Below are 14,703 nucleotides of genomic sequence, written 5' to 3' on the forward strand. Positions count from 1 at the left end.
CACATCCCTATCAAATCTTTTGCATAATTGAAATTGAGGTATCAAATTGTTTATATAATCGAAACTGAAGTATCGAATCGTTTGAAATTAAATTTTAAATTATTAACGGAACTAATAGAAGGGTCTTATAGTTTACAAAATCAAAACTGAGGTATCAAATCGTTTGATTTTTAAATAAGGGACACCAAACTGTGAATTATGATAAACGTGAGGAGTTTTAAAGTAATTTGCTCTAATTTAAAATGTTCAAAAATAGGATCAGTTTAAACTTTTTGCCATAAAAAATCACATAGGGAAAAAAACCACCATTAATATCGAAGAGTGTGTCTCACTCTCTTGGATGAGAATGAGGAGGAGTGTTTTTGATCCGATTTTACCAAATTTAAGGTAAAAGCCATTTTTTTTTGCTAGTTTTGACGTTTATATTTCGTGCCAAGTTGAGGGGTAAAATAATCCTTTGTTCCTTAAATTTTGTGCAACCTCTTATTTCACGTGTCTGCCTGTTTCTCAATCATTGGTTAAGCTATTAGAGTCCTGTCATCAAACCTTGATCCAAAAACGAGCGAACCATCGCGCCAACAAGCAAACAGTAAGACACGTGTGGTCTTACTTATGAGCCAATCAGATGAATCTGTGTGCGTCTCCAGGCACTGTTGTAGTGGTCATCCAGTCCGCAGTGTATAATAATACCACTAGTACTCCACCATAAGCTAGTAATGGCTATTCCGTAATTAAGTCCAAACTCAAGGGCATTAGTACTCTTTTATTCAGTACTTTTCTCTTTCTATTATCGAAGGGCGAGGAACGACACTTGCACAGGAAAGAATAAAAAGTAAATAGAAAGAAAAAAAAAGTTTGAGAGAAAAAAAAATCGAAGGTTCATTTAGATACGTTAATGGCGGTTAGGGTTTCTGTTGATCCCGGAACCTGAATTTATCTTTTTAATTTATTATCTAATTTATCTATCTTTATCTTTAAACCCTAATTTTTAACATCTAATAAAGTCTTAGGCAAATTTGGGGTTTCTAATTTGAGTATTAAGCTACAGCTAAGTATGGGCGCATTAGAAAAATCACAAGCAAACTCCAATTCGATGCAGGTAAGTTATTTTCCGAAGCTGTGTGTAGTTTAATTCGTGTTTGCCCTAGATTTTGGCGTGTTGTGAAGTTAGTAATTTGGAAGCTCGAGTTTGCTTCCAAATTATGGTTCCTGTTTTTTTATGTTGTTCTATTTATATGTTTATTTTTGTGTAAGACTTAACGGTGTTGAATCTGTAGTTAGTTATGGTGTAACTCTGTTGGATTTGGTAATTTCATGGGTTACTTGTGCAAATATGTATATTTTCATGGTTTCGAGAGAGTATGATATCATTTTAGGTTAGTTTATGGACTCGTGCTAGCTAATTCATGTAATTAATAGATGCTTAGGTTCTTGTTCGTATAGAATTTTGTAGTTCATATTATTTGTTATTCCTATCAGTAAGTAAGTAATGCAATTCAATCAGTTCACAGGCTTTGTTAGAGGCTGCAAGTGTATGTTCTCTTTGTATGCAACTATGCATGGAAAGGGGTTGTTTAGTTCCTAGGCTTGTGTCCGGTTCATTCTTTTTCATTTAGGCGATGGGGACTGAAGGTTTATACAAATGGTAGCAATGTAAAACTTTTTACTGAAGTTGAATCATTGCAACTTGAGTTATTGAAGTGATGGCGCAGAGACTTGTCGGAGTTGAAAGGAAGAATTATTTTATTATGGCATGGTTTTGAATGGATTTTTTTAGTATCCGTGTTTATAGCTTGTCAGGTCAATGTTGATCTTGGTTCCCATGGAAAATAAGAAAGATTTGTTTTATTATGGCATGGGATTAAATGGATTGTTTTTAGTATCTTAGTTTATAGCTTGTCAGGTCAATCTTGATCTTTGTTCCCATGGCAAATGAGAATTTTGGTGTGTAATCGTGGCGATATTATTTGTGGACAAGCTACTGATTTTTTTGAAGCGAGTCTCCTTATATATATAAAATAAAGTTTCGATGCTTATTATATGTAGGGGATGCTGTCTTTCACTTTTCTCATCCACACTTGTTCTTTCTTTTCTTTCCTTAATTGGCACATTCTGCAATTGCGTAAGTTGCTGCAGTGCATGATTGCATTTGAATTGAATTAGTTTTCTTCCTTTAAAGATTGACCATCATTTTATTGACATGGATATTCGAATCAAAATGGTTTCTAATTCTATTGTATTTTTACCACACTTTTTGATGCTTGTTTGTTATGAAAAGCATTTACTGTAAGTTATCATGCCATTTATTATTCTTTTGTTATGCACATCAATCTCTGTATTTAGGACGTCCTCATTTCTCTTGCCTTATTAATTTGGCTTAAAGTCATGTATATTGCTCTTCTACTTTTGTGGTGTCTTGTATGCGCTCCTTTGCACGAATCTGTCTGCTATATAACCAACAATTTTGGTTTTCAAAGTCTATAGCTCTTTTTGATTAGAAATATTTAACTCATACTGATTGCTCATGGTTGATGCATATCAATTTCTGACACGAACTTGTTTTTTTGCTCACATTTAGAGAACCATGCTCATGTAATGATTGTTCTTTTCAAATGTCTGTTTCTACAATTGGGTGCGGGAATGTTACTAGGCTGGGAAAACTGAGTAGCTGAAAGTTTTAATGTGCTGTGCATGAAGTGATGAAATGTTGCATGTATTTGATAACTAGTTAAATAGATAGATAGATAAACAGACAGGCACAAAAGATAAAGGTAGATTAATAAATTGAAGGGTAGGGATGAAGAGGCATAAAGATTAGGATGTGTGCAAGGTGTTGTTACCCGCGACCCATTTTCAAACGATATAATTCGACCCGTACCCAATTGTAATTTGTCCTATACCCAAACGATGTAATTCAACCTATACCCAGACGATGTAATTCAACCCTCATACCCATACCTAAACCCAATTGGGTAAAATTATTTACTATAAAATATTCATATTTACAATCGTGGTTTTCTGAGTTCATCTTGTAGGGTTGCATCTACATGATCATGACAAGATAAGATAGTAACTTAGCTTAAATTTATTACCAAATTTAGCCCCAAAAGAGAAAACTTTTAATTCTACAATTAAGCATTTTATCTTGCATATTTGGTATTATGCTTAATCTGTCTTTTTTTTAATCTTGAGTAGTCACCCATATGGCTTGGTTTACATTATTGCAGCGGGTAAAGGTTTACCGCCTGAATGAAGATGGTAAATGGGATGACCAAGGGACAGGGCATGTTACTGTTGACTATCTGGAGGTATGTTCAAATTCTTTTTATTGGATCTTTCCTTTTGTTAGCTACATATTTATGTTGAATTTAATAAAAAAAACTATATGTAGTTATTAAAATGTTTAATTGATGTCCTGCATTTGGATGAATTTAAATGTTATAAAGCAGAGATCAGAAGAACTTGGCCTGTTTGTTATTGATGAAGAAGACAATGAAACGTTACTTCTGCATCGTATCATACCAGATGACATATACAGAAAGCAAGAAGGTATTCTAGCGACTTAATTGTCAGCTCGTTGCTAGTACTTTCTAATCCTGGAAGATAATTAGCACAATGTAATGTTCTCATGATTTCTTGAGCTGGTCAAATAGTTTAATTATTTTGTTGTTTTTACTTGTTACTCTTAGATACGATAATCTCATGGAGAGACCCAGAATATTCTACAGAATTAGCGTTGAGCTTTCAAGAAACAACAGGATGCTCATACATATGGTAACAGCTTTTATTTTTTTTTTGATTTTTCTAAAGGTATTCTGATGCTGAATCTGTGTGTTTGCTTTTCTTAGGGATCATATTTGTAACGTGCAAAGAAGTCTGCAGTTTAGTACTCTAAACAGTAAGTACTAATATTCAAATCTACCCAAAAACTGTTTTTCTCAATTAAACAATGATTTAACATTAGTCTTGATTTTGAAGAACTTCTCTTTCTTTTGAAGGTTTTTTGCTATTGAATGTAAGATTCTATCATTTGATGTAAACCCAAGATATGTCTATTATGCTTCTTTTTACATGGGTGTCTTTATATACTTTCTTGTGCTTATTGTTTTACTAATAGATTTTTGTACTGATTAAGATTGCCCAAAATTCATTTGTTTTTTCTCTTCAAATTTTAAGTTGGAATTCCGTGTTTAACATTTAATTGTCCAATCTCTTAGCATATGAAATGATTTCATTGCTAAAAGTATAGCTCATTCTGAACAATCAGAGTAGTTTTTGCGTCATGTGGCTTAGGTTCTTATCTCATTCCTAAAGTTCTTTCATTGACATGATATCCGAATGTCTAGTTTCATTCTTGCGGTACTTGCATTTCTGTTGCCAAAACAAAGTAAATACATTATAATTTATAATGATGAGATAAGTTTTGAATACTCCTATTCAATATTGCAGGTGAGACGTTTCACAGTATGAATAGTGAGTTGAGGGAGTTGCCTGCAGTTGAACTTTCCACTCTTCCGTTGATACTGAAGGTTCGATTGTTGTTGTTTTTGTCATTCTTCATTTTACACACTTTTTTTGCGCTTACGCTTGCACTTAAACTTGCACTTTGCACTTCGCAATTTCATTAGTTCTTTCTTTCACTTGAATTTTGTAAATGATGATGAAATCTTGTGATGGGTGTTACCATAGATTCTTTCCTACATAAATTGTTTTCATGTCTTTGTTTTGCTCGTTTCTTTCAACCAGAACTATGTGTTTCTAGTTATCATGTGTAGAACTGTGTGTGGACTTGTTCATTCTTGTGGATGGCCGCTCAACAAACTTGAATGATTTTATTTTGCAGACTGTATCTGACAGTGGAATTTCTGATCAGATGAGATTGGCAGAGCTTATTTTAAACGATGTAAGCTTCACATGAACTTTGTCAGTTTGTCTTTTATGTTTCGTTGATTAGATGATGTTGTCTTCACATTTTTCATCAACTTTAGTGCCCAACTGTCAATTTATTTAATCAATTTTTGATCGTCAATTATGCTTCTGAGCTGATCTCTGCATTCTTTTGCATAAATACACATGTTGGTTAGTAAAAAGGCATTGCAATTAGTATAACTGAATTAATTGACCAAACCAAACCGAAATTTTATTTGGGTTTGATTTTTGGTTAATTCGGTTCGATTATGGTTAAGAATTATGGAAATTTTGGTTAATTCAGTTTCGCTATCAATCTAAAATTTGCGAATTGACCGAACCGACCAAATTAACTGAAATTTAAAACGATGTTCTTTTGATGTGTGTGTATATATATATTTAATGGTATATTGTAATTTTTTAGAAATATCCAAAGACTCTCAGCCCTCTCTTTGTTCTTCATTCACCAAAACATCTCTATTTTTTCTTTCCTTTATTCTATACACTCGGCCTTTTGGATCTTGAATTTATATTTTGATGGGTGCGAAGAAGTTCTCAGATCAGTATAGTATTAGGGAATTAATGGTCTGCAATTATCTTTAGCTGCTGCAAAATTTACCAATTTTGCAAAATTTCTTATATTTGTTTGATTTCACATTAAGTCCACCAATTTATCTTTGCTCTTGAAGAATGATTCTTCTGTAGGAAAAAAAGTGAATGAGCGAGTGTACATGGAGTACAATGTCTGCTTTAATATTGTTTATTCGGTTAACCAAAATAATCAACCAAACCCTAAATATTATTTCGGTTAGATTATATTTGGTTTATACATAGTTCGGTTATAAAAAATTACAACAATTTGTTTCAGTTATTTCGGTACGTAGTGACCGAATTGACTGATGCACACTAACTGCAATACCTTCATCATGGTGCTGGTTGTGATTATGTACAGTTTTATTGTTCATTGTGCCAATGGAGATTCCATAATGGAAATTCTACCAACTTTAGGTCTAGTGCTTGAAAAAAAAAAGAAAGGACAGAGGTGCAATCTTTCAAATTAACAGCACCAATATCTTCTTCACCTTGTTTTTTCTTCTTCTTTGGAGAAGCTAAGAACTTATAGCAATAAGTGAATATTGATGGTGGTGAATTTTATGAGTATCAGTATGTTCATTGAATTGGATAACATGGTCAGGAAATGATTGTTTGGTTGTCTCATCTGTATGTCCTAATAAAATACTTGGTAGTTATTAAAAAGATTATCTTTTTTTTGAGGCTGACAATCATAATGTGCTATTTGTATAATTTGTTCATAATGTTTCGTTTTTCCCGGATAACAATTGTTTCTTGATATTCTCCTGGATATAAGTTTTTCATATTATTCAGTGGTTGATCGTTGTTGAATTTCTGAGTAAAATTTCTTTTCTGCAGCAAGAGTTCTTCCACAAGCTGATGGACCTGTTTAAAATATGTGAAGATCTGGATAATACTGATGGCCTTCACATGATATTTAAAATTGTCAGAGGAATCTGTCAGTACCCATTGTAGACACATATCGTTTTTAATTTATGTGTAATACCTGTTTCTTCTTATTCTGCTTGACCATTCTCTTAATTTCCTCTGTTTATTGCAGTTTTTCTTAATAATCCCCAGATTTTTGAGAAAATTTTTGGCGATGAATTGATCATGGATATTATCGGCTCCCTTGAGTGTAAGTATTCTTCTAGTTGTTGTTGTGCAGCATTTTGTATATATTTTTGTAGTGTATGAATAAAATCCAACAACATTTGAGCAACTCGGTCTTTACAGTTCCCTTATGCTTTATGCCAATTCTGAATATTGTTTGTTTCTTTTAATTTCATATGGGGTTCTGATAAATGTTATGATGTGCTGTAATTTGAGCATGAACTAATTTTGATCTTTTTGGTGATCAAGCCGTTAATGGTGAGTGAAACCTGTGGTTAGATAATAAATTGTTAACTATTTTAGTGATTAAACTGAGATATTAAATTCTCTTCGGATATGCATGTGCTATATCATTTTGCTGCCTCTACTCTCTAAATAATAAATTCATGTTAGTGTTTGTGGTGGTATTGGATTATTCTCATAGTCTAGAAAGTTATTAAATACTTCTTTTTTGTATTCTCATTTTATGCATTAGTTAAATGAACTGATATTCATGCTCTATCGAATCTCTCTAATCCTGGACATTTTTCCCCCCTTCTTTTTCATTTTGGTCCCAGTAATTGGTTTCTTATGCTTAATTTAAGTTGGTCCATACATTATAGTGCAGTAGTTTAGAGATCTGTTTTTCATCAGTACTAGTAGTTGATGGTGACGAAATGCCTGTTTTCAGATGACCCTGAAATATCTCATGTTCAACATCACCGTAATTTTTTGAAAGAGCATGTTGTCTTCAAGGAGGTAAATTGCTAACTACTGATTTCCTTTTTCACTTAATGCTGGAGAAGGGTATTGCAGGAATAGGGTGCAAGATGCTTTGTTTTTTTCTTGAAGTCATAACTTGTTTCTGACATGTATTCACATCTTCATTTTCTAAGGCCATACCGATCAAAGATCCTCTTGTCTTATCAAAGATTCACCAGACATATAGAGTTGGCTATTTGAAGGTATCTTGGGTGTAGCTACTACTAGTGCCTTGCTCGTCTCTAGACCGAGAATTCTTATCTTTTGGTATCTGTTTTAGGATGTTGTCTTGGCTAGAATATTGGATGAGGCAACAGTTCAAAATCTCAATTCCATAATTCATGGAAATAATGCAGTTGTAAGATTTCAAATTTTCTCTTTAATATGTTACATATCATTAATATGTCTTCAATTGGGTTTGCATTTGTTGGCTCTTGTTATTTGTATCTCTAATTTTATTCCTTCTTCTAGGTTGTTTCTTTGTTAAAGGATGACAGTACGTTTATTCAGGAATTATTTGCGAGGTTGAGATCGCCCACTACGTCTGCAGAATCTAAGAAAAATTTGGTAATTGTGAACATTGAAATTTATTTTCTGCTTTTCTGTCAGTATGATAGGAATAGAGTATTGCTTGAGAGTTGATTGATCTGAATTTCAGAATATTATTGGATGAAGTAATAGTTTTTTTCTTTTCTTTTTTGGGATTGCTTATCTTTTTAGTTAGATTCTTATCTTGGTATACATCTTGATCACTGTTTAATTGCTGGTATATGCTCCAATTCAGAATATCTATAGGTTTCTAGACATGTGGTTAATTTTTCTTTTTCTCAAACATTAGTGATTTTATGATTACATATAAGAAAATGCTGAAATAAATATATACTGCAAAGGATGAAACCAGTAATTCTTGAAAGTGTCCTTTACTTAAAATTTCAGCTATAACATTTGATTGTCAAAATGAGGACAATTATATGCTGTAGCAGGGTTAGCATTGGATGTTAACTCAGCTCTCTTGTTCAGTACTAATGTGATAGGAAATGGACCATCTTTCCTAGAGAGCTTTTCTCTTAGGAAATTGAACTGTCTTGTCATTAGAGCCATTCCATAGGTTGTTTCTCAGCTCTATAGTTATAGATTGTTTACCCTGTTCCAGATGTCAGACGTATGTACTTGTAATCCCAAGGTCAGGTGCAAAGATCACATTCCACGGAAGACTATTGCATTTTTATCACAAATTATTGAGCACATGCTAATATTGAGTTAGTGAGTGTATGGGCATTTTGATGATTTTGACGTCTATGATATCTGCTTACGGCCTTTGGTAGCTTTCTCTAATTTTCGTTCTACTTCTACATTTATGAGAATAGGTATTCTTTCTGCATGAGTTCTGTAGTTTAAGCAAAAGTTTGCAGATGGTCCAGCAACTCCGGCTGTTTAGGTATGTCCATAACTTTTTAGGACAGTTTTGCTCATTCATTTAGCTATATAATTTTTTTTTTAGTGAATTATGTTTCCATATGAGTATTGCATAAAAACAAATCACGAGTAAAGAATTTTGGTTCTTGTAGGGATCTCATGAACGAAGGTATATTTGATATCATAACAGAAGCTTTGCAGAATCAAGACAATAAGCTTATATTAACTGGGTAGTGATGACCTTTCTCTATGTCTTCAAATTCAATATGTTGCATTGTTTTTTCCCCATTGGATTTTCTGGCTAACACATCACTCGTTTCGTAACTCTAACTGCAAATCATTCTTATGGATGCAGGACAGATATCCTTATTCTTTTCTTGAATCAGGATCCGAACCTTCTGCGCTCTTACGTTGTTAGGCAAGAAGGGATTCCACTTCTAGGGTTGTTGGTATGTACTCGATGAGTTTGTTTAAATACCTCTTACTAGGCTCAGATACATCTGAATTAACAAAATGATATACAAAACCTCGGTATTCATGTACATGTCCAAACTGGCAACAAGAGATGAATTGGGCATTTTTCAGCACCCTTCAAGAGTGAAAAAAATAATGTTTCATTGATTCTATTATGAATTATTGAATTTCAATAAAAAATAGGAAGTAGGCGATCAAATTATCTACTTGTTATTGCCATAGTGAAAAAAAAAGCTACATTAAAAGATAAGTTGCTAGGAAGTTGATGAAGGGCAAATTTGAGCAACTTTTTTCTAGATATGTTTGAATAGAAAACAGCGGAATCTGAGTTTCAATTTAGGATATCAGGTCTAGAAATTAATTAAAAGACAATAAATAATAAATTGAATTTCTAGAAATCAAATAAAAGAAAAGAACAGAGAGAAGTGAATCTGCATTATTCTAATTGCAGGAATCTGTAGTGTAGTAAATTCAAATATGATAATAAACTTGATACAAGTCTAAGTACTTATAGAGAAACAATTCTACAAACCCAAGGACTTATCAAGATTTGTCCAAATTTATATTGGAACTTGAACTTAAGGAATAAAACTAATCATTATCTAACAATATGACATGACAATTAATTAAAGAGTTTTAATGACTCCATGATAATTTTATTCTCTGAAATTCAGGAAATTACAAAACACCCCTGATATATTAAATTGGAATTCTTGCAATGAAAACATCTATTCTGGCTTGATTGAATTTTTTTTTGACCTTATAACTAAGGATTAAGTTTCTGGCTTGATTGAAATTTTTTTGACCTTATAACTTAGGATTAAGTTTCTAATGCTATAATTCTTTTTTCAACATTGAAAGTTAGACTCGACTTCTCTTGTTTGTTGTCAGCTTGTGCGATACGCTGTTATGGACTCTCTTAAATGAAAGTTTCTCTGTGGGGCTTAACACATCCTTGAGCTGTTTTTTGATGGGAAAATCTTTCATTTTATCTTGGTTATTTTGTCGTGCTTTCTATTTTGTTTCACCATAGTGTATCTAGAGCAAAATTGGTACTCTTTATGTGTCTGCAAACTTTAATTTTTCCAGTAAGTTCTTCATATGCTTTAGGTTAAATTTATAATTCTTTTCATGAGTTATTTCGTAGTGCATGTTGGTATAATTTTATACCTGCTATGGTATGTTGCTGTGCTGCTTTTGGTTGTGTTTGGTTTAGATCTAAATTATGCTGCTGCTTTTTTTTGCCTTCCCCCCCTCTGCTTTGAATAAATTGACTGCACTGGAATCCAAGATTATTATAATAACTATTATTATATTACTTAAATTTTAATAGTATATATTAATTTGGAATAATTAATAAAATTTCAATAGTATATTACTTGAATTATGTTGATTCATTTCATTCAAACCCTAGGTTTATTTGCCTTGGATCCCTTTAGGTGTGATTGCTTAAACCTTTCTTAGTCTTGATTCTAGAATAAATTTCTATCCTATCTCTGTTTTTCCTTATAATTAAGATCTGAATGTCATTTAATCTTGAATTATGGCCTATCAAACCACTAGCTCTTGCAAATTACTCCAAGCTGTCCACTTATAATGCTTTGCTGATTCAGCATGTCTTTAACTGCCAACTACATTTTGTATATTCTATATGTTGCTTTGTTCCTTTAGCTTGTGACAGACTGGCAGTTGTTTTTTATTCAGGTTAAAGGTATGATAACAGATTTTGGAGAGGACATGCACTGCCAGTTTCTTGAGATCCTTCGTAGTTTGCTGGATTCATATACATTGTCAGGAGCGCATGCACAGGTGCCTGTCTTGATTGTTCATTCCAAGTTCCAATATGAAGTATGATTATGGTTTTTATTCGTGTTGATTTTCCTTTTTTGTTTTGTTTTGCTTAATGTTATGTGTATGTGGCAATTACTTTTGCTCTGATCCCTATTTATCCCTTTTCTCCCCCTTTAACTCTAAAAAGAAAAAAAACCATACATTTCAATTCATTTCACTTGGATTAACTTTTAAAATTTGCCCTATATTATCGTGTGTTGGTGTATACCTGTTTGTATTTTTCTTTAAACGGCACATTATATGCAGACCTTCGCGTTATGTTTCGGCAGTTCTATTTCTAACAGTAGTTCCAGAGTAGGCACTGCATTTATGTTTCTTTTTGTAGCTGTAGGTCTCTGAATGCTGACATGTAATTTGTATGTTATCTGTGACTTATAAGAAAAACTGGTCGGTAGAATATATTTTGCAAATATAATTCCTTCCTACACGTCGCGTCGAGTGCTTTATTTCGATTTGGTGGCTGACTGTTTTGTATATCTTTGCTACAGAGAGATAATATTATTGAGATTTTCTATGAGAAGCACGTGGGGCAGTTGATTGATGTTATAACAGCATCATGCCCAGTTGAAGGCACTGCTCAATCAATTGAAAGATCTACTGGTGGAAGAGTTGAAAATCAAAAGAGTGTGAAGCCAGAAATACTCTCAAACATTTGTGAATTGCTATGCTTCTGCGTTCTACACCATCCTTATAGAATAAAGTAACATCGTTTTACAACCTTTTTAATTTGTTTTCCATCTTGTACTTTCATGATTTGTAAAATGTTCATGTCTTCTTTGTGCAGGTGTAATTTTCTCCTCAATAATGCTATAGATAAAGTTCTGACACTAACGCGAAGAAGGGAAAAGTACCTTGTTGTTGCTGCAGTTCGTTTTGTTCGCACTATTCTTTCTCGTCATGTAAGTTCTTTTGATGGAACACATTATTTAATCAAAACGACCGGAAAAGAAAGCCATGTAAAAAAAATTAACTTATGTCATTTGCATCTTGTTTTCAAAATTATACCAGTGTTTAGCTTCCTAATTCTTATGGTACTTCTATGCTTTTGTTGTGGTTTCACTATCGATTGTAATAAAATCATGATTTAAAAGAGAACAACTTGCATCATTATCTCAATTTTAATTCCACATGGGTTTTTTTTTCGAACTATTTATATTGGGAGGTTTTTTACCATCCGAAGAGCTTTGTCTTATGATTTTTTTTAAAATTTTAATATTTGGAAATCTTTAATGATGTGTAGCAGTTATTGCAATCACAGGATGAGCATCTGATAAATCATTTTGTGAAGCACGACCTCCTTAAACCAATTTTAGATGCCTTTGTTGGCAATGGCAACCGATACAATCTGCTGCATTCTGCAGTTCTAGAGCTTTTTGAGTATATCCGCAAGGTGCCCGTTTTCTTAGTAACTCTATGTGTTCTTATTCTTGGATGCGTTCTTTCGTTTTAATCGGTGATGCTTGATGTACTCAGGAAAATTTGAAATCATTGATCAAGTATTTGGTCGAGTCATTTTGGAATGAGTTGGTCAAATTTGAGCATTTAGCTTCCATACAGGCTTTTAAGGTTAAATATGAGCAGGTATTCTCAACTTTTTCCTTTTTCCAGTTCAATATTTGGTTCAGTTTTTCCATTCGCTGACAAATATAATTGCAGTGTCTAGAGAATTGTGTTGTGAAAAATAGTGGTAGCACATTAGATACGAGAAGGAGAATTGATGAGCGTGCTCTAGAAAAAGAAGAGGAAGAATACTTTAATGAGGACAGGTTAGTGTTAGTTAATGCTCATGTTTAACTTAATTTTTTTGCCTTAAATTTTTCTGACTGGAATTGATACATAATCAGTGATGAAGAAGATACGGCATCTGCATCACATGCCAAAAGGGTTAAGCCCGACACTTCTGTTTCTAATGGAGTTGCTGCAAGTCATCCATCATTAAGGTATTACATATACCTCCTAGATAGGGCTGAGCAAAAACCAAACCGATTCATTAATCCAAACCAATCAAACTAAAATTTAACTTGGTTTGGTTATAATGGACTAGTTAACCAAACAAACCGAAAACCAAACTTTAAAACGATGTCATTTTTACTAATATTAGTAATATATATCAATCAAAATCAAATTAAACCAAACAGATGTTAAATTTTGGTTAGCAAAAGGTGGTATGATTTTTATTTTATCCCTTAAAGTATGGTTTGACGCTTCATGTGATACGCTTCATGTTACATCTTTATGTAGTAGTTCGAGATCTGGTGGACTGGTTGACTATGCTGATGATGAGGACGACGAAGATTATAGACCGCCTCCTAAGAAACAGTCAGAAGCCTCCGAGGAAGATGAAGGAACTATGGAGTCTCTTAAGTTGAAGCGGAAGTTTCCTTCTAGGGACAAGGAGCTGGAGCCAGGAAAGAAGCAGCAGCGATTCGGTAAACACTCAAAAACAAGAGAAAGCGTATTTGCAGTTCTGTGTTCATCACTGAGCCAGCTACCTAGTAAGAAAGTTGCCGGCACAGTGCAAACAATTTCTCGAACAGCTGACGGTAGCAAGGGTTTAAGTGACAATAACCATCTAGAGAAGGAACCCGTGATTTCTAGAAGCTGTAGCGATACGAGTAGTAACTCGGGGGAGGAAAATCATAGGGATGAAGATCCTGCCGCCTCTAGAAGCTGTTCTGATTGTTTGCACAACACATCAGAAAATGGACAGCTAAGTGGGGAGGATGGTCCATTAATACCTCCGAAATCCTCACCGGAAATGACTGTAAATGGATCTTGAATTTGATATTTACGGATTTAATTGCAGCAATTGACATATCTATCTGGTTGGCTTTCTGTTTGACATATGGATTTTACAAGTCAGTTTTCAGCTGCTGAAGGAAACTGCATGTGGACGGAAGTAAATGCGTGAATGCAATATATATAGCTCAGGTGATGGTAGGAGAGGATACTGTATAGCGCCATCTGCGGTAAGGACGAAATACTCATAATTTGGCCCCTTTCACTAGTCTTCTGACGTTGATCCAAGTTATTGCTGCTTTTGTAAAACAATTACCAGTGTTAATTTTTCTTTTTCTTTTTCTACATTTTCCCTCGTCTTTCTATATATTTTGGCGTTACTTAGTTTTTGTTAGCTGCGTGAACTATGGGAGGCAAGGACATCAAATTATGTCCTGAATAGGTTGTGTCTTTTGGTGTTCAGTTTTGTGGTGGTGGTGGGGTTTGGTTGTAATAGGGGAAGGGTTTTAGTGAGTTAGCCAGAAGCCAAATTTTCTTAATTGTAGTACAATTATCATTTATAGACCCAATGTAAATTATTATTCCAACTTTCAGTTACACAAATGCTTGTTTGGTTGCGTGATAGTAAAGTTTCTACATTTTTCCCGAAATCAAATCATCAATGTATACCGATTAGGGTTCCAACATTGCCAATTTATGTATAAGATTTTTGCATGCTTTGCATTAGATTGGACAATGGATGCATGCAGAATTTACGGCTTTACCTGAGACATTTTAGTCCTTAGCGCCTCACTTTGTTCCAGCTAAAGTTTAATTATTTACAAGATGATGGATATTTGATTATTTATTTATTTATTGCATGTAATATGATTGGACAAATCATGAAAT

At 33.5% G+C, this 14,703-nt stretch overlaps 1 protein-coding gene across 3 annotated transcripts; it reads left to right on the forward strand.

The window, feature by feature from the left end:
• Positions 1-809: 809 nt before the first annotated feature.
• On the forward strand, positions 810-14,402 carry LOC126669863 (uncharacterized). Of its 3 annotated transcripts, none has more exons than XM_056104575.1 (24): positions 810-1,099; positions 3,228-3,308; positions 3,450-3,549; positions 3,690-3,774; positions 3,849-3,898; positions 4,450-4,529; positions 4,844-4,903; positions 6,340-6,439; positions 6,542-6,619; positions 7,265-7,332; positions 7,470-7,538; positions 7,616-7,693; positions 7,807-7,902; positions 8,703-8,773; positions 8,904-8,981; positions 9,107-9,200; positions 10,930-11,073; positions 11,565-11,776; positions 11,861-11,975; positions 12,317-12,466; positions 12,550-12,657; positions 12,733-12,842; positions 12,921-13,016; positions 13,318-14,402. In XM_056104575.1, the coding sequence occupies exons 1-24, from the start codon at positions 1,055-1,057 to the stop codon at positions 13,853-13,855; spliced, it is 2,706 nt and encodes a 901-aa protein (XP_055960550.1). In that variant the 5' UTR covers positions 810-1,054; the 3' UTR covers positions 13,856-14,402. The 3 variants fall into 3 exon arrangements, with proteins under 3 accessions (XP_055960550.1, XP_050219397.1, XP_050219396.1); XM_050363440.1 differs by having other exon boundaries at positions 12,335-12,466; positions 13,321-14,402; XM_050363439.2 differs by having other exon boundaries at positions 812-1,099; positions 10,930-11,034; positions 12,335-12,466.
• The last annotated feature ends 301 nt before the right edge of the window (positions 14,403-14,703 follow it).

This window comes from Mercurialis annua, linkage group LG2, assembly GCF_937616625.2.
Source record: "Mercurialis annua linkage group LG2, ddMerAnnu1.2, whole genome shotgun sequence".
In the NCBI taxonomy this organism is placed as follows: Eukaryota; Viridiplantae; Streptophyta; class Magnoliopsida; order Malpighiales; family Euphorbiaceae; genus Mercurialis; species Mercurialis annua.